The following is a 19,560-nucleotide window of genomic DNA, read 5'->3' as shown; positions in this document are numbered from 1 at the left end:
ACATGTTTACTATCTGTTTATCGTGACAAAGAGGGGACTACGTTCTGGAAATCGGTGGTTCTTCACTCTGCTGATTGGGAAGTATGGGGCTTGCAGTAGGATCCAGGTATGAATGCCTTCGAAAGCTCCCTAAATAGTAATAGTGATTGCTTTTGGGGGCTTATCAGTTGTCTGCCTTAAATGTGAACTTCATGCAGGTCATAAATGTTAGGATAGCCCTCAGAACAGGAGGTTTGAGACCAGGAAGAGTGGGTGACCAGGGAGCTATGGTCAACGTTCCTAATAGTCAGATCCTGGAACTTTAGTGTAGGGTGGCTTGGGGACCTACTGTCACTGATAGCTGAACTGGATGAAGTAGTCTGTTCCTGGGTGTCCGGGGAACTATAGTGCAGTGGATTTTATGTGTGCATTTCTGTCTTCACAGTGATTTATGACTTTGGCCATAGAGAGAATTTATTGAAAGCATTTGTCAGCGATTGCAGAGCAGAAATTGTTTTTGCTTACATGAGGAGTTACCTCCAGTGTTTATTTCTGTGTATTGTATGTATTCATGGAAGCATCTGTATGTAGAACTGAACATTTCTATGGCACTTTGGGGGTCCTGTTTGCTGAATTATTTTAACTGGGGAGCTAGAGGTGAGGAGAGATCCAGAAATCTCTCATGAGGGAACCATGGCTATCTATTTTGGTGTTCTATAAATTTAGGGTTTGGATCACATTTTCAGTTGGCAGTTTTGCAAAGAGAATTATTCTACAAAACATAAATGTCACCATTAAAAATGAAAGCAAAAGGCTGAATGACATTAGCAGAGATAATGTGGTGTCTTTCCATTGATGTGGAACTCCACTTTGGGCAAGAAATAATTTCTGAGACATTTATGTTTGGTTCTGGTTGATGAAAAACAGGGGGGAGTGAAACCTGTCAGGAATGTCAGTCAACTGATCTGTGAGAGTTATATACCCTATATTATACATGTTTAATATATACCCAGTATACCTGGAAGCAGATGATCTTCAGGTTAGGAGCCTATTATAATCATGAAGGGAAGTCAGGGGTCAGTCAAATGTCCAGCCTAAGGAATTTTTGGTAATGGCTAAGAGATGAAATAAGGAAAGAAGAATGGAAAAAAAAATCAGGAAGACAAATCCAATAAAAACAGATATAGAAAAGGATAATTTATACTCATTAATGGCTGTTGGATTAGTTCTTACTGATTGTGGAAATGGGGAGCCAGTTGAAAAGTTTAACTGGTACAAGCTAGACAATAATTTCACTTAGTTATCAATTCTAATCCCTCCTCACATCTATCTGGCTTTAGGCAATACATCATAAGTGAGAATAATAAAACACTTTATTATTTAAATTGGAAGATAAATTGAAAATGTAAAGCAAGTGCTTCCCAGATGAGATTGACATATATTCATGGCTTTGTAAAACATATTGTTTAGTTGAAATATTATGTGACAAGATTCTACAGAGGTGGGTTGTGGACAGGAGTCATACAGAAGTTGACCGCCTAAAATAAAAGTGAGTTTTGATATTTGTGTTATTTTTTCCTCATGAACTTGAATTTATTGCTACTTGAGAGTTCATCGTACTATCTTTATGCTCTTTCAAGCAGACCTTGAAATGATTCCTATTGAAAGAATGAAAACTGTGACTTCCACTTTTTGTCATGTTAGGGGAATTACAATGCTCAGAAGGATAAAAGAATCTGTCTTTCCTTCGTATAGCACGGTGGTGAAGAGAATGTACTCTGAATGTTGTCAGATCTGACTTCTCTGCCACCAACCAAAGTCCCCAGACTTTGCAGAGTTATATATACCAGCAGGGGAAAACCTTACAGACTTAGCTTACATTTAACTCTGGTATTTTCCTGCAAACAAGGATTATCATAGGCCTGTATTCTACTCCTGAATATCCCAGAAAAAGATACTATGGAAACCCTGTTGGTTAGAGGATATGTAGGATAAGGAAGTTCTGTGTTATATCTACCTATAGTCTCTTGCAAATGAACATGTCATCAGGCTGCAGAGCCTCAGATTTTAGCATGCTGGCATTGTGAGACTGACTGGAATAGCGAGGCATGTGGCTCTACAGTACAGAACAAGAGCAGGGATATCGTTGTGATTATTGGAGCTGTTCACTACAATTCTGACTTTATTCTTCTTTGAGCACATAGTAAAGTTACTTCTTTATTACCTAAACTTGGTTGTGACCATTAATTGGCTTTGGCCAGTGGAATGCAAGTAGAGATATTAAGAAATACCTCTAGGTATTTCTAGGCAGAAACCTTTAAATAAGAGGATCATTTACCATGTTTTCTTCCCTCTGCCATGTTGATTGTGGAAGTTCATATCAAGATGGAGTGTCCCTCAGCCTGTGTTCTCTTAGGGAGGAAGGACCTCCCTCCCAACCTAGTACTGACATATAGCATCATGAGAAATAAACCTTCATTATTTTAAGCCACTGAAATTTTGAAGTTATTTATTATTGTAGCATAACCTTGTCTGTCTTGACTGATATATGTTGTTTCTAGGAAAGGTCAATTCTTTAAGACAGCATAGGAATTAGAACTATGCCTTGACATCTACCTGGATGAAATCAGGGAACGATATGAACTTAAGGAGTTATCAGAAGCAGATGCCATTTATGGAGAAAGAGGCAGAAGGCAGCAGTTAGCTGAAGGCCTCAAATTCCAAGCCAATGAAACTGATGATTTAAAATTACATTCCAATCTAATGAGAAATGCAAAGGACTTGGTGGACAGGACAAGCAGATGATTGGGACATATACAAGGTGTTAATGTCGAATTTGGATTCTTTATAATGAACTCCAAATATCAAAGAAACAGCCTAATAGCCTTTCAGATAGCATTCTAATTGACTAAGGCACTGGGCTTGCCCAAGCCTGCAGTTGGTAAGTCATCATGGTGACCAGCTGGTTAGAGCTAGAGTTGACAGGGCCTGAATCACCAAGAAGAGTACTTGGTAGTAAAGTCTACTCAGCAATGTGACAATGTTTTTCCTAAAATAATATTTTCATTAAGCTAATTTTAGCTCTCTGTTTCCCAGATCCAACAATAGTTGTTCTAGTAACTTCATAAGCTATATTTCATAAAATTACTAGGCATCTTCATTGTCTTCTTGTGAGGAGGCTAGAAGGGACTCATTACTAATTTCCAACAAACTGTGGAACCTGAAAATAATATATTTTTATATGATTATCACTAATGTTGGTTAAATCTAAAATTAGTTCTTTGGATTAAATTGCCTAAAATTTCTAGTTCACTGTGATTCACTGTATAGTGTTTCCTGAGTAGATCTAAACAGTTTTAAAAATCCTACCATGTGAAAAGCTATGATGGAATTTTGCAGCTGTTTTCACACTAAACATACTGAACCAAATATATCCCACTTAGAATAATTGTATATGAATGTATACTTCTTAAACAGTATTTATAATTTTTTAGCATTTGGCTAAATTTTTTAAATATCTTTTCTGGTTGTACATTCCAACTGAACATATTAAGACACAGCAGATTTCACAAAATTATGAAAAATCTATATGCTTGAAATAGAAATGTTTTAAAATTACTATGGTTTTAATTTTCTTGATTCATGAAATGATAATGTAACAGGAAAAGGAATATAAAAATGAGATTGGGGTGATATATTTTGTTTTGAACAATTGATTTTCTTTAGACTTAGAGTTTGATATAATGATAGATGTGGGATGTGTAAAGGGAGTTTATAGTGCAGACTAGTCATCCTTTTCTCTTAGTGTGCATTCTCTCCTTTTTATTTGTGAAATTCAACACTGGGCAAGGATTTTAGTTGGATTCTGGTCATTTACTTATAGATAGTAATGCCAGTGTCTTTTTTTGTATACTATCTTCTTTCTTCAAAGAAGGTTTGAAGAATTTTGGAAAAGCAATGAATTCTCATGTGACCACAGTCGTAATCTGGCTGCCCTTGCCTTCTTTGTGGGAGGCATGTGAATAATGGCTCTAGGACTGGTGGTTCCTTCTATACTGTATGATGCAGGTGAGAAATTCTATCTGAACTTTTGCACCCTGTCCCTCTGGACAGCTCTCGCCCCCTGCCATTCTTCTTGCATTGCTCAGATAATTTAGTTTGGAGGTTCCTCAGATATCTGCTACCAAGTAATATCTAAGAAAGAGGAGATAAGCCAACTCTACTGGTGGAGGATATTTATTTCTTTAGAAATATCAAACTGTTATATATATGTTGATATGTTTATGGGCTTATTCACTAGGTTATATGCTTTGTATTAATTTTTACTTCATTATTTTTTCTCATTCTTGTTATTATTTGCTTCCCTGTTTTATTTGGGTTTATCTTATCGTTCTTTTTATAACTCCTTGAGATCAACATTTGGATTATTAATTATTAATTTTATGCCTTTCTGCATTTCTAATATGTGCATTTAAGTACATACAGTTTCTCTAAATACTGATTTAGCTTCATCTCACAAATGAGATGCAGTTTTCATAATTTTCAAATATACAAGGTTTTAAAATTTCAAATATTTTTCTTCAATTTCTATATTATTTAGATTATCACTGTACAATAAAAATATAGTGTAAATCACAGTATCAGCCACATTTGTGATTTATAATCTTAACCTTTAAATCATAAGATTTCTCAGTCCTCTGATTGTACTCAATTTATTGTTATAATACTGTTACCGCAGATCCCTAGACATAGCTTTTGCCGTTTTTTATTGGCTCCATATCCTTGCTCATGATTTCCTTGATTACTCTAGTACTCCTGCTGTTAACCTTTCTAGCTTCAGAATGCCTTATCTTGCTGCTATCTAGTTCTTACCTCTGTTGTGCTGCCAGAACTATCACCCTTGGGAACCCAGCCATTCTCAAATGTTTGGATTACTGTGCGGAATGTTTAGCTCCCTTATTTCAGAACAGGAAATACTTTTTAAAGAATACGGTATAAATTTAATCGTATCACCAAACTTATTAGTTTATTTCTTCTCACACTACAGTTTATCAATAATGTTCTTGGCCTACTCATAAAGCTTCCTGAGAGCTTCATGCAGTTCACTCTTCTAAACTTGGCATTTCACCAGCAGGGTATATTTCTGACGAGTAAAAAGTGTTAGTCTTCAAAAATACATGAGACATAACACACTTAGCTTAGGCTGCATTTAATACTTTATAATAAATACTGGAAAATAATACACTCCATTAAGTCAAGCCTACCGGATCTCTTATTTCCAACTAGGATACATTCATACTAGTTGGTGCCATTGTGACAATGGGGACTGGTTACTTGGTAGAAACCTATTCCTAAGCATTTATGATTTATTTTGCAAAAAAATAAAATGTCATTTGGGGCAGGGGGATAACTATGTGGAGAGTTGGACTGGCAAGAGCTAACTACTAGTTTCATCCAGGGAATTTAAAAAAAGAATGACCTCAAGGAAAAGGATGGTTAAAATTTAAAAAAATATATATATAAGGAAATGATTTTCTTGTTTTGCTGCAACATCTAGTTAACTATTATATTTTAAAACTTTTTTATATACCATAAGGCTTCTCACAGCTTACAGAAGAGTCGGTATCTTAGCTGGCTGTCACTGCAGAATTTCTTAAATATCCATAGAGAATGTAAATCCTTTCCCATACTTATGTAAAAATCTGCAGTGTTAAACCAGGCAACAGGTCCTTCTCCAGCATTTACTGCTGCTTTGACTGCAAACAGTACCTAAGAAGAAACAAAATTTAGTATCAGAATGAGAATGGATTATGGTAAATAAAAATCCAACAGAGAGGGAGAGAGAGAGAGAAAGATTTATTTTGCATTGAAAAAAAAAAGTGTAAACTGGTTAGAAGCAGGGGGGTTGAGAGTGTCCCTTTAAACTGTGGTACTGCAATTGATCTCTGTATGTTTTCTGGTATTCGTCCCTTTGAAAGGAGAATGAGAGCCAAGATCATTGGCTGTACTGTGAAGCTGTCACATCTCGGTACTGAAAAGGTACAGTACAAGTGAATTGAAACAGTCTGTAGCTTTCTATTCCATATTGTCAAGAGCTTTGAGACTGATGAACCAAATGAATGCTTTATTTAGGGTTGAGATACAGATCCCTCCAATCTGACAGCGTTTCAGCCTTCGGAGTGAGAAAGCAGCAGCGGCAGCAGAAGCAGAAGCAACAGCAGTAGCAACAGCAACAGCAGCAGCTCCTGCTCAAGTCCAAAAGAGACTTGATCTCCAGTCCCTCCTGGAACTCCACCTGGGTTCGTGCGCTGTCCAGGGTCCTGAAACATGAACCAAACAGCCAGCGTGTCCCATCACATTAAGTGTCAACCCTCCAAAACAGTCAAGGTAGGACCCAGGTTTCCTTCTTCCTTCTGTCTCTGCACATGTATCTTCATTCATCTGCCGAACACATGGATGTTGGTGTGGCAGGAGACTGACAGTAAAGATACCTAGTTGCTTTGAGTTTGAATTAGAGGTTGGACCTGAGTAAAGAGTTTGGTTCTGTTTGCATGTGTGTATAGACTGGAGAGAGTAGTTTTCAGTTAACAATTTTTTACCTTGATGACTTTCACTTTTTTGACTGAGAATCTGTCAGTGGCATATTTCAAGAAGAAAGTTTAGTGAGCTTTGAGCTTCTAGAGTTTTTATTCCATGTCAGTTTTCTTGACTAAACCAGTGAAGAATTTGCAAACTGTTGGAAACAGATAATATTAAATTGAATACAGATTTGATAACAGCATTTCAGTTTCATATGGATTTGGGACTTGATATCCTTTCCAAAGAAAAGCATATTCATCACTGTGAGTGTTTAACTGTTGGTTATACTAAAGCGACTGTAGTGAGGGAGTATAAAAGTCTATAGAAGGAGTAAACAAACGTATACTCTTATGTATGTCATCATGTAACTCAAAATCAGAAAGGTGATTGGGGGTGCTCTTCAATACAAGTGCTTGTTTTAAATTTGAGACTTGTCTGGTATGGTTAAAAGAAAAGGACCAAGCTTGAAATCTGACTGTTCCATTTTAGTTTTAAGCAATGTTTATGCTCTCCTCTTTGTTCTTATTTTGATGTTCTTACTACATGGAAACTTATAAATAACCAGATTTCCAATGGAGGATTTATTTATCTTGCCGTTTATCTGTGTGGACATTTTACATCCTGGGGGAAAGTGATGGGCTTCTCTGGAACTCTTTTATGGCAAAAACTGGCAACCTGATTGATCATTTTTAGTTACTGAAATCTCTAATTCATATACAGTTACATATCTTTTATGTAAGATTCTAAAATTTGAGATGACTGGCTTTTTATGATTATATTACTTTTGTTTTATTTCTCAGGCCTTTGGAAATACTGCATAGACTATAATTTAAAAAAATATAATCTTCAGTAGTAAGTTTTTTCTTGTGAACTTACCTATCCTTTGTCAGTCATTCAGTTATAAATAGACCGTAAACTGAACTCCATTTATCTGCAACTATTTTTAAAAGCAGTGAAGTATCCAGGGTGTATCAAAAGATACATAATTAGACTTTCATCATATATAAACACTTAAAGTTAACTGAAGTCATAAAGAACTCAAATTCAGATCATTTACACCATCTCTAATAGCAAAAGCAACATCTTTCTCAGCATTGAATTTTTTTGCACTGTGTCCAAGTTTAGAAATAAAATGCTGTGCTTTAGGATATAAGTTTTTCTCTGCATGTCAGATTCCCACATGTGTCATTTATGTAAATATAACATCACTGAACAATGACTAAATGGTACATATATGACATTCCACATTGTGGTACATAAACTCTGGTGGGAAATATGTGGTGTAGCCTAAAGTGGAATAGAATTACAAACTGGCTGTCTATCTTGGAGTATGTTTAGAAAACCATAAAATGACCAGTGGCTTTCTGTTTAAGTGTTTGAGGTCATAGGAATCAAGTGTTTTATTTGCCCTTTTATTTATTGGGTAAGGACAAATGAATTCTACTTTCTGGGACTTACAATCACTTCCCTTATTGGTGCTCTGGCATTGACTGCCTTCAGACAAACTGTGTGGAGGCAGAAAAAATGTTTCTAGTGTAAGGGTTTTGCATCATCTTGCTGATCTTGCAGATGCTGGTTTTTTTTTTTTTTTCATTCTAACTGCAGCCATTGAATTGAAATGAAAGGCATCGTAAAAATTGGACAACCCACCACTTAGCAATGTATTATATTAATGGCTTAATGAAGGAATCTTGAATCAAAGCAATGGATGATTTGGTTAATTATACAAGTTAAGTTCTTTTGTGCTCCCCCCCTCCATATTGCTCTGGGGAGCAAAGGATGCTTGTGATGTTCATAAAGTATATAAAGTTGCAAGCATTGAACTATTAAGGGAGTAATTACTTGAGTATTTTCCAATTTGCAACAGTAAAAGAGGATGAGTGGAAAAGCTCTCTTACTTCAAATTATGTGCTCAATTATGAAACATTTATGGCTTTTGGAATTTATACTAAAAATGGCTATCTATATTTAGGTAATGCATTAGCCTATGAACAAAATGCAGTAACAACCTAAGGAGAAACCCTAAGATGAGAGGTTTTTGGAAAGCTATTAGACATTGGAGCTTAAAAGACTTTTGGCATTTTTGGAATCTTTTTTTCAAGCATGATTTTTTTAGAGTTAAATTTCATCTCATTCTTGAAGTTACTATTTGCAAACTTTAAAGGAAACTTCCTTATGGAATCTGATTGGCCTGCAGATAATGATACATGACCCACTTTGGGGTTCCAGAAATATCCAAATACTTAATAAGTTGTAAATTGCCCCATTTAAAAAATTCTAAAACCTCTAGGGACTTTCCCCCCACACTTTGGTGTAATCATCCTCTAGGGAATTTTTCCCCCATCACCAGTGTAGTAAACGCTGGCTGTTCCTTCTCTTGACAGTTTAACTACTGCTAAAAAGAATGCAATGGGAAGGAACAAAAATGAATTGCTTTGGCTAAAAATAGCTTTAAAGGCCAAAATGTGTGGGAGGAGAAAGAACAGGTGTGTTTGTGTGTCTTTTCCCTTCCCGAAGTTTAAAAGTGATGATATCTGCAGTGAGTCAAATTTAGCGACTATTATCAGCGAAGGCTGTTTGTGGTCAGCCTGGTGGCAGAGCTGAAGAAGGAGGGGTCGGGAGGACTCATAATGGAATAAAACGGTCAACATTATTCAGGTTGCTTGAGATTTGTTTTTGTCATTCTGGCCATTCTCCAGCTCAACCAGTCCCTGATACATTTCTCCTGATGTACTTGAACAGGTATGTTCCTATAGTCAAAACCGGTAAGAGAGATCAGAGCAGAAAAAGTCAAGTAAAGGTGTCAGGCATGTTTTCAGATCACTTTGGACGAAATGTTGAATGCAATGCACTCCTAAAGCCCTCTCCTACTTCTGAGCTTGAAAAGCAATGAAGGTTTTCTTGAAATGATTACAAATCTTACCGTCAAGGTAGCAGCACTCTAAAAAAAGGATCTTTTACTCCGAGATCTGTAATGGAAAGTTTTAGGGACAATCTGGGAATGCTAAATACAGATCTAATCTTGGCTTATTATAAACTTCATTTCTGAAAAATTGTCCCCACTTTGGGCAACAAACTTGGCTTTTTCTTCCCTATCTTAGCTTCTCTTGGCTGAACTGAAGGAAAATTAAATCTTCAGTCAAATCTCTGAACTTGGTTTACTTTTATACTGATGGAATTGCAAATTTGGAACTTTGCCTTAAAAAGTGAGACTTTTTTTCTTCTTTCATATTTTAATAGAAATCTAGCACCCATGTATGTCATAAAATCGTCCATCCTTTCTTTGAAGTTGGAAGTTGTGTGTGAATCCTTAGGATTTGTGATTCCTGGATCAGGAATCATATGTATTTTATTTTATAATGGAAATTCCAAAATACACTATACAATATTTCTTTCCTTTCCTGTCTAGTGACCCTTTCAGTCAGTCTCTTTCCCTTCCTCCTTTTTAAGACCTGCCTGGCTTATTCTATCACTACCTTCCCACTCAGGATCCCTGTGTTCTGTATAAAAAATACCCCAGAAGTATATACTCCTGGAGGAGAAGCTACAACTTTTTACAAAACATATTTGAGGGTGTATTTAGGATTTTCATTGTCTTCAAAGTAGAACCTCTATGAGCAAATACTTTTCATTACAATTTTGACTGCCTTTTATATTGTAAAACTGAAGTGTTATGCAAATATGAACATCTTCCCCTTGCTACCTCTAGTCCACAGCCCTATCCAAAATTGTTGTGTATGGAACAAGAGATAAAATTGGGGAGTAATGAGAACAAGAGAATGAAAATCTCCTCACATGTATATTTCATTTTATTAAATCTGTAGGCTTGAGGACATGGCTATTAGAAAATGATTTCTGTCTTTAGCAATTAGCATTTTGGAGTGTGACAATGTGATGAGTTGGTGTGGTGTTACTGGCTTGGAAATGTATCAGCACCAATTTTTACTGGTTGGTAATTCCACACTCCCGGTTTAAAGGAGGGCACCACATCTGATTTCACATGGTGTTGCATTTAGTTTAAAGAATATTCCATAATTATATCCACAAAAAATTAGAAATACAGAGCATGTATAATAAAAAACTCCACCTCTTATGTCATTACAGTATGCAAAACGTACCCCCTCAATTTCACTATTATACAAAATTCTAAAAGCAAAGATTAAGACAACTACACTATAGAAACATATTGTAGAGACTTTTTGGTCTTCATCCTAAGGACTTTAGTCATATGGAAAAAAAAAAGAAAGAAACTTTATTACATTATGATCTCAACACAGACTCAGACACACTAAAGAAAGAGTTATCATCGGTATTCAGTGAACCCTACAGTTCCATTTGGCAAGGTACAGTTTTTCTTCAGCATTAGGAGAATGGGCCATTCTCTTAAGTGGTGATATTTGAAGCCAAAAGAGAAGACTTACAAAAAATTAGAATGAAGGATATTGTGTGTGGGAGAATTTTTTCTCTCTCAGGAATGGTCTTTATCTCTTTAATTATTCTGACACAGCTTCCTCATAAGCTTAAGGCAAAAATCCCAGCCTGTGATAAACATGAATAGGACCTAAGTTAGAAATTCTGCTGATGACTAATTTATAGTCATTTACAGTTTGTGTTTATGCCAAATATTTACAATTTACAAGATTATAGGATAGTTTTATTTCAAACGACTATACATCCCGCTGTTTTTAAGGGAAGCATTAAATGTATTTTTTTTTAAAGAGTGACGACAATGTTATAAATATTGGCCAGTTTTCTGGTTTATTCACTTTTTTTCTTAATAAAATATAAAGTTTTTTTATTTGATGTTTAAATTGTTTGAATGGTAACTTTCACTTTGAAGAAGTATTGTAGCAGAATGCGTTTTTAGGCAAATTTGAACTGTTTTAGAAAATTTTTAGTATTACTCTTTCACTTCTTAGAAAATAGGTGTGAATAATTTTCTAAACACTCATGTTTTGGTCAGGTAGATAGGAAAGATGTTCTTGATGGCAAATCACTAATTTTCACTGAAAATACATGGTTTTACAAATATAGCATGGAATAAATAAAACAGAGTTCTAATATATGGTACTTGGGCCAGAGCATCAGCCCCCCTCCCCCGAACTTGTTAGAAATGCAAATTCTTGGGCCCTACTCAGAGCCAATCTAATAGAAACTCTGGGAGTGGGAACCAGCGATTTGTGTTTCGACAAGCCCTTGAGTGATTTAATGAACATTAGAGCCTTAGAAACCCTAAGCTAAGGAATTAAAAAATAGGACAAACTTGTACTATAGCCCACTATAGTACACAAGAAGAATTGTCTGAGTATCACAAATGGAGTCTGAACAACTTCAGAAGATCCTTAGGATCATTTCATAATGTGAATTCTATGGGAGCTGAGATCTCTTCAGGTCTCTTTTATACCTCACAGGGCTTTCTTAATGCAAAGCCCTTTACACAGTAGACTTTAAATATATATTTGTTGATTATGAAGTGACTGGTAATGTCTATCAGCTCTAAAGTGAGCTAAATAAATTTTTCAGATCTTGTTTAATTGGTAATCTGGTTGGAAACCTTACTCTGTCTCTTAAATTCACAGCAAATTTCTTTAAAAAAAAATGTATGGACATTTTATTTGGTTTTCTGTAGTTTTACTCTCTGTCTTGGTTTGAGGCCATCTGGTAATCAACACCTTTTGGTAACTAGGGAGATAGATAGTCACACTGAGAAGAGAGTATGTTGGACAATTTTCTCCCTTCTTGCCAGCTTCCTCTGAAACTTGGCAAAACAGTGGTAGGCAGGAATATCACAGTAACCTTTATTCTTTCATTTATGAATGTTCTTTAGCCCTTGGATATGAGCCAGGTTGGTGGGATACAATTGGAAGTAGTATACCACAACTGAAACAAAATTAATCATTTTCAAAACCGACCTCCCTGGACACACCCAGCATGGTGTTACATTAGCAGAACTAGATTTAATCTGAATGATGAGCCTTGAAAGAGAGGAAGTTTACTTTCTGAATAGTCTTATCTCTTGGAAATTTTTCACAGAACTCATGCTTCTCTTTGTTCTTTACAATTAGGATCGAGAAGAATGATCCAATGCATGCAGCCTACCCTACTACCTAAAAATGGGGTTTAGAGCACATTGGATAAGTTTTCCTTTGGAGGGTCATCCTTAATTTGAATTCTTACTCTCTGTGTACCACAATAGATCACGTGGCCTTGGGGAAGGCAATTAACCCTGTTCAGGTTTTTCTTCCCACTAACAGAAGGACAATAAACTTAAATTATCTCCCCAAACAAAAATGCTATGTAAGTGCTTTGTATTATAATTTGTTCTAGTAGCAATTTTTAAGGGATATGACATTTTCATAGAGAACTGTATAGGAAGAATCAATTTTTATGACATAAAAGCTAAGAATTTTATTTGCAATTATTATTAACTATAATGATGATAAAAACTCATTTTGAAGTCACCAGGGAGCTGAAAAGTATCTTCTAATATTGTAGTAACATCTGCAAGATCTCATCATGGATCTATACCAGAAAGGTAGGGGAGGAAGAATATTGAGTTTAAATGCTATCTAAAGGACTGATTAATTCAATAAAAAATGCAGTTATCATCCCCGTGCTTAACTACAAGAATGGGAGATACCTTGGGTAGCTGCATGGATCACTGAATTGAGGAGAAATTATATCATACTATGGATATAGCCTCCCTACTGTCTCTGGACTCATTGTTTTCTTTGCTTGATCTATCCTTTCACTCAATTGTCCTTTTAATAAACTCCTATTTTTACTTCAAATCTCAAACAGACTTCTCTAATTCCCTTAGGCAGTAGTCAGGGTCTCAACTAATTACCTATGTTCTCACATAATCTTCTCAGTGCCTGCTTAATGACAAATAGTTTTCCGAGCTGTAATGATTTGTTTCCATGTAAGTCTCTCTGCTAACTCTTAAAGGATCTCTGTCTTTTACTTATGGTAATTCTGGTTCCTCGTCCAATATCTGGTAAATAGCGGGCATTCAATTAAGACTCTTTGAGTGAAAGAATGGAGAGGGCTATAAACTCATTTGTCTTCCCGAGAGATGCGGTCTGACTTTTGAGTTCAGAAACATACTAGTCCTCCTTGACCTAAGCTGAACTGAACATTTTACTTTAAAGTATGTAAACAACATTTCAAGAGATGACAAATGGGCCTCAAGGCTTGTGACAACAGATATGCTAATCTTCTTGAGGAAGAGTGGCTTCTGTAAATCAAAAATAGGTTTTGCATTATGAGTGTCTTTTATTTTAGGGCTGAGGAAATTCTATGCAAATAGAGACAATCTTTGCCCCTCTGTTTTGGTGCCTGGGTTAGCATAGCAGATCCAAGTTGATGCTGATTTTAATGGATGGGACCCTGTAGGGGAACTACTGGCTTTGGCCTTTTAGTGAGGCTCTTTCTCATCAGAAACCTTAATTCCCAGGATGAATCACTGCTGCTGGATTTAAAAACACCGTTCTCACAACTCTTATTTCCAGGATTTTGCCCTAAGAAAAATGGACTCCACTTTATATTAATGGAAAGTAAATAGCATAAAAGTATTTATTGTGTATAATAGATGGACCCTTTACTTGAATAATTGTTTTTGAGTCAATAAAAGAATTAAGGTAGAGAAACTATGCAAGGCAGGTATTCTTGACCAAGGAAGGGCAGCTATAGTAAAAATTGTTCCTTTATATATATCATCTGAAGGAAATAAAATTGAGTCAAGCAACGTTGACTTTGGTTAATGAGTGAGCACAGCGTGGCATGATGGCAAGAAGCTTGGACTTAACTCTTTTACTGTTTCAGTCCTTTGACATTTACTGAAAGAAGATTCAAATATGAATAGAGCAATGTTGCTTGTTTTTAGGGAGCACAGCCCAGGATGCAAATGAATATTATTACAATATATTGTGATGGGTTCTAGGAAGGATAAATATAAGGTTTGGAGGAAGCATTTACAAATCCCAAACCAGATGCTATATAGAGGTTAGATTAATAAGAGAGGAAGAAAATATTTCAGACACAGCAAACATATGCAAAAGATAAGAAACAAGACAATGTAACTGTCCTGAAAGCCTTTATTAGTTGAATATGACTAGTTACAGAGAACAAGCGATCTGGAGGGGTGAAGAAGGAGTCTGCAAATACGTGTAGGGGCCTGGACTTTCTGTTATCTTTCAGAATTTGACTGTACCCTGAGGGAAGAGCTTAAAACCAAGTAGTATAAAGACAAGATCTAAATTTGGGACCCAGTTCTGTGACCTTGGGAAGCACTCCTAAGGTTTGTGTCTTTAGGTAGAAAGTGAAAATGGTAACGTGTTCCTGGTCCATCTTTGAGGATGATCCAAGTACTGTCTCAGATATTATTAGCCAGACAGGTGTTACTGAAGGTATATCTTAATAAGAACAAAAGGGTTTTCAGCAGCTTGATTTTATACCACCCACTTTCATGAATGCTAATAATAACTGGTCTTTAAAGGCTTTAATTTAGTGGTACATTTTTAATCCAAAAGAATCTTTTTTGACTAATGACAATCATTGGGCTGTACCGAAATTTTCCTCTTTAATATTTGGATAACCATTTTTCTGGCATATTGGTTATTAATGGTCTTTTGAGTAATACCAATGCCACATGACTGACCTCTTTTAGTGGCAGTAGATTTAAGCATAAATTATGCCTGGAAATTTCAAATGCAGAGGTGAGGAAGTTATCCCTTTCCTAGTCTCCTAATTACATAAGCCATGTATTGTTTTTGATGCAGATATCTTGGGTTTTTTGAAGGATTATTTCCTAGGGGTCTCCCTCAGTAATTTAGAGCATTTTTAGAGGAGATAGAAAATATTAAAGTGCACTTGATGTGCAGCAGTTCTACAACCGTAAAATTTAAATGTTTCTTAGAGATACTTTATGCCAGATTTTTATTTTGCAGACAAGAAAGGTGAGGATTAAAAAGAGAAAATAGGGGCGCCTGTCTGATTCAGTCAGAAGGGTGTTTGACTCTTACTTTTGTAGTCATATGTTCATGCACCACATTGGGTATACAGATTACTAAAAAAAAAAACACAAAAAAACAAAAAAACAAAACAAAAACAAAAACAAAAAAACTTTAAAAAGAGAAAGCAGGTGAAGTGCATTCTTTTAAACAATAACAACACACATGCACACCCCTCACAAAACAACAGAAAATTCTAAATGAATCGGGTAATGAAATCAGAAAAGATAATTTCACAAAATGAAAATAGCACTTTAAGGGTCAAAAAACTCAGTGCCTGAATAGCACGACCTAGGACACAGGCAATTGCACCATTCTGCTTTGTCTTTCTAAGCTTAGCTTCTGTCATAGACATTACATGGCTGCTCTAATTCCATAATTGGAATTAGAAATGTCTAATTTCTGCAGACATGACAATTGAAAGTGCTCCGTGGACAAAGAGAACTTTCTTTTTTGAGTTTCTTTTTTAAAAGATTTTATTTATTTGAGAGAAAATGAGAAAGAGCATGAGCAAGGGGAAGGGACAGAGGGAGAAGCAAACTCCCTGCTGAGTGGGGACCTCCATCTGGGACTCGATCCCAGAACCCTGGACTCATGACCTGAGTAGAAGGCAACTGACTAAGCCACCCAGGTGACCTCTTGAGTCTCATTTTAAGAAAGATTTCCACACAGAGTTTTCCTCAACTCTTGTTGCCTGGAATTAAATCTTACACCAATTTTTCTATTCAATATACTTGAAGATACATGTGTACATGGTTAAGTACAGAAAGCAGGGAGGGGGTTATCCAAATAAAAGTGGGGTTATGTTAGAAGCAATCAAGAAGGTTGTATGGTCTGGACAGAGGGAACCAAAAGTATGTACCACTGTGATCAGCAAGAATGATTTTAGAATTTGATGGACATATAATATATGCCACACTGTGAAAGACGGGCGATGCCATGGTGGAGCATCGTTTCAACAATGATGTAATAAGCTCAACTACAATATTGTCTCTGACCACCTCACAGCAAAGACCTCTTCTATGACTTTAGAACAAAAGGACCAGAAGAGAGGATCACAATATTATCTTATTCAGGTAGCCTTTTCTCCTTTGATACCAGATGCCTCCGTGTTCAATCAGTTTTGCTTTGTATTATCATACAAAAATCCACTGCTTGGATTTTTTTGTTTGCTTGCCTGTTTTACATATCTTTGGGCTCTTTTCTTTTGGGGGATGATGAGGGGGGAAATTATGGTGGTGTTCTTCAAATGATCAAATAATTAAGGTTGTTCAGTGCCTTTCATAGTGACCTCTTCTCTGTACTTCTAGGGACTTAGAACTCCGAAGTCCTCAGGAGCATTTAAACACTGAATGCCTCCAAGATTAAGAGGTAACATAAATATTACAGTTAGATGCAAATTGAAATTTTGGTAACTGGAGAGGGCATGTATCACCTAAAGGCATACCAGAACAGAGCCCACTCCCCTTCCCAAAGAAATAGCTTGGACAGATGTTTATGAGGAGATGATAGGAGATATGGAATCACACCAAGAATATGTTTAGGGGGCGTCAGGGCATCAGTTTGTAACTTCTGGCTGAATGGTGCTGGTGAATACTATGGATTTCATTACCGGATGCTGAATACTAATAGACCACCTCTCCCACCCAGACTTCTCCCTGCCCTCTATTCTTAGATGCTACTCTCTACTAAGTATTCTCACTTAAATGTCTAATAGACACTGTAAATATCCTATGTTCCCATCAAGACTTCTGATCCTGGCTGCCTACCCCAGTCTTGACTCCATTCATTATATGATACCAGTATCTTCTTTTCAAAGACTCAAGCCAGAGTTTGGTTTCTGTTAAGACGTGTCTTTTTTCTCTTCATCAGCTGGTCCCATCAGAATGTCCTGCCTGTTCTACCTCCTAAATGTATCTTTAGTCTAACCTTCAGGTCCACCTCCATCACTGTCACCCAAACTCCTTGCACACTTACCTGAATTATGGTGACAACTTTGGTGCCTCCTGGCTTTCAGCATGCTTATCACAATTCATTCTCCACTCAACAGCCAAATAAATGGTGATTTTAAATTTTACTCCAATCAGGCAGCCTGGGTGGCTCATGGGCAGCCTGGGTGGCTCAGCAGTTTGATGCCACCTTCAGCCCAGGGTGTGATCCTGGGGACTCAGGATCGAGTCCTGTGTCAGGCTCCTTGCATGGAGCCTGCTTCTCCCTCTGCCTGTGTCTCTGCCTCTCTCTTTGTCTCTCTCTCTGTCTCTCATGAATAAATAAATACATCTTTTTAAAAAATACAATAAATTTTACTCTAACCACTTAGTATACCTGGTTTAAACCTTAACATTGCTTTTAGAAAAGCTCCAGAGCCTTTACCTTACCCCGACAACCCTGCATTATCTAGCATTGTTCTTTCCTCTGACCATATCCTGTCCCATTGTCTCCCCTCCAGCTCCACCCTATGACTGTTCTCCAACCAGTATGGTCTCCTTTCTGACTCTGAGACAAACGAAGCTCTTTGCCAGATGAGGGTCTCTTCACTTGATGTTCCCATTTCCTGGGTACTTTTTTTTTTTTCCTGTCCCTTCTCATACCATCTATCTGGTTTCAACTCAGGCCTTTTCCGATGCACTCTGCTCATCTAGGTGAGGTCACTCCTATGTCAGTGCTGCAGAGGCTCAAAGCCAGAGGTGGTAATTACCTTGTATTATGTGGATGGGGCTGCTCTCAAAGTCTCTATGCTGTAGGAGGATGAGGAATTCTTCCTCCCTGGAGGCCTGTAATCGTTAGATTTCCTATCAGAATCCTGAGATGTTCAGGGTTTTATTTTATGAGAACCATTCTGTGTTCTGGTTTCTAATTCTATTCCCAACAATATGTTATTTCAACAAATACTTATTGAATACACAAAAAATGTGCTATGTGCCACTGATGGAGATACCAAAAGGCATAAGAAACAGAGCCAATCTTTAAGAAGCATATAGTGTTGCTTCTTTTCTCCTCTCCCTTTGCCTGGGATAAAGGAGAAGGACATGGAACACAAAGTCATTGATAAAAATAGTGTGCGAACGTGCTCTGGTAGGTCAGAGAAGGCACATCTTACTCCAACTTGTTGAAAGGAGTGAAGTTTGAACTGAGATTTGATGGGCAAGCAGTCATGATCTTGGCAAAGAATTTGGGGATGAGGACATTCCAGATGGTGGAATGCTGTAAAAGCATCCATGTGAAAACGAACAGTATCACCATCATTGTCATTGTCTCTTCATTACCATTGTTAAATGCCCACACATACAATACATACAATTCTAGGTGCTTTTATGGGATATCTCTAATTCCCAGAAAGGCTTATTAGAAAAAGGAGTTGTTATTTTATAGGTAAGTATATTAATTTTCTCAAGCTTTCAGACTGAAAGAGGTTGGACTCACACCTGACCCCAGACAAGTTGCTACAAAATTCAGGCTGATAGCTCAGATTTCCTGGCTCCTATTTTCATGTGCTCAACCACACAAAGGAACTGTCAGTTGCTGTTGCCCAGGTCCCTTGCTGTTTTAAGCCTCTAAGCCTGTTTTCTCCTATAAGAACCCCATGTCCCTCCTTTTTGCTTCCCTGGTTGATAGTGCTCATTATTTTGGATTCACTTCACAGGAATTCACCTCCTCTCTGAAGTTTGCTCCCTCTTCTTCTTCTTATTCCTTTCTTTGCAGACCCAGGAAGACTCCTTGCTTTGTAATTCATTGGAACTACCATGCATCCTGGCCTTTATATGTATTTATCTTTTTATCCATTCTCCAGCCTCTTCTTTGTCCTACCCACTTTCTACTGCACACCCCACTCACAGCTAGACTACAGGCTCCTTGAGGCAAGGACAGTATCTCCTTTGTCATTGTGACTTTGGTGTCTAATGCTGTCCTTAATATGGAATGAATACTCAAAAAGGGCTTCCTGAATGAATGAATGAATGAATGAGTGAGTGAAGGCCATCCTATGTGGGAA

General features: G+C 36.9%; 1 protein-coding gene and 1 long non-coding RNA gene across 3 annotated transcripts in view; one reads left to right on the top strand and one right to left on the bottom strand.

The window, feature by feature from the left end:
* Nucleotides 1-5,463: 5,463 nt before the first annotated feature.
* The window catches only part of LOC144291734 (uncharacterized), a 33,661-nt gene continuing 19,564 nt past the window's right edge, over nt 5,464-19,560 (bottom strand). The window contains exons 3-4 of the long non-coding RNA XR_013359195.1: nt 6,579-6,712; nt 5,464-5,748 (exon numbers count right to left, since the gene is read on the bottom strand). This is a non-coding gene — a long non-coding RNA (uncharacterized LOC144291734). The remainder of the gene's footprint in view (nt 5,749-6,578; nt 6,713-19,560) is intronic.
* Nucleotides 5,898-19,560, top strand: part of DPP10 (dipeptidyl peptidase like 10) — a 1,281,550-nt gene continuing 1,267,887 nt past the window's right edge. The window contains exons 1-2 of one of the 2 annotated variants that reach the window (XM_077861455.1): nt 5,898-6,018; nt 6,112-6,366. In XM_077861455.1, the coding sequence (XP_077717581.1) occupies nt 6,307-6,366 (60 nt within the window). In that variant the 5' untranslated portion in view covers nt 5,898-6,018; nt 6,112-6,306. Of the gene's footprint in view, nt 6,019-6,058; nt 6,367-19,560 lie in introns of those variants that run through there. The other variant, XM_077861454.1, reaches the window with a different exon arrangement.

This window comes from Canis aureus, chromosome 20 (assembly GCF_053574225.1).
Source record: "Canis aureus isolate CA01 chromosome 20, VMU_Caureus_v.1.0, whole genome shotgun sequence".
NCBI lineage: Eukaryota > Metazoa > Chordata > Mammalia > Carnivora > Canidae > Canis > Canis aureus.
The sequence above is the reverse complement of the archived record's forward strand: the minus strand, read 5'-3'. Positions and strand labels throughout refer to the sequence as shown.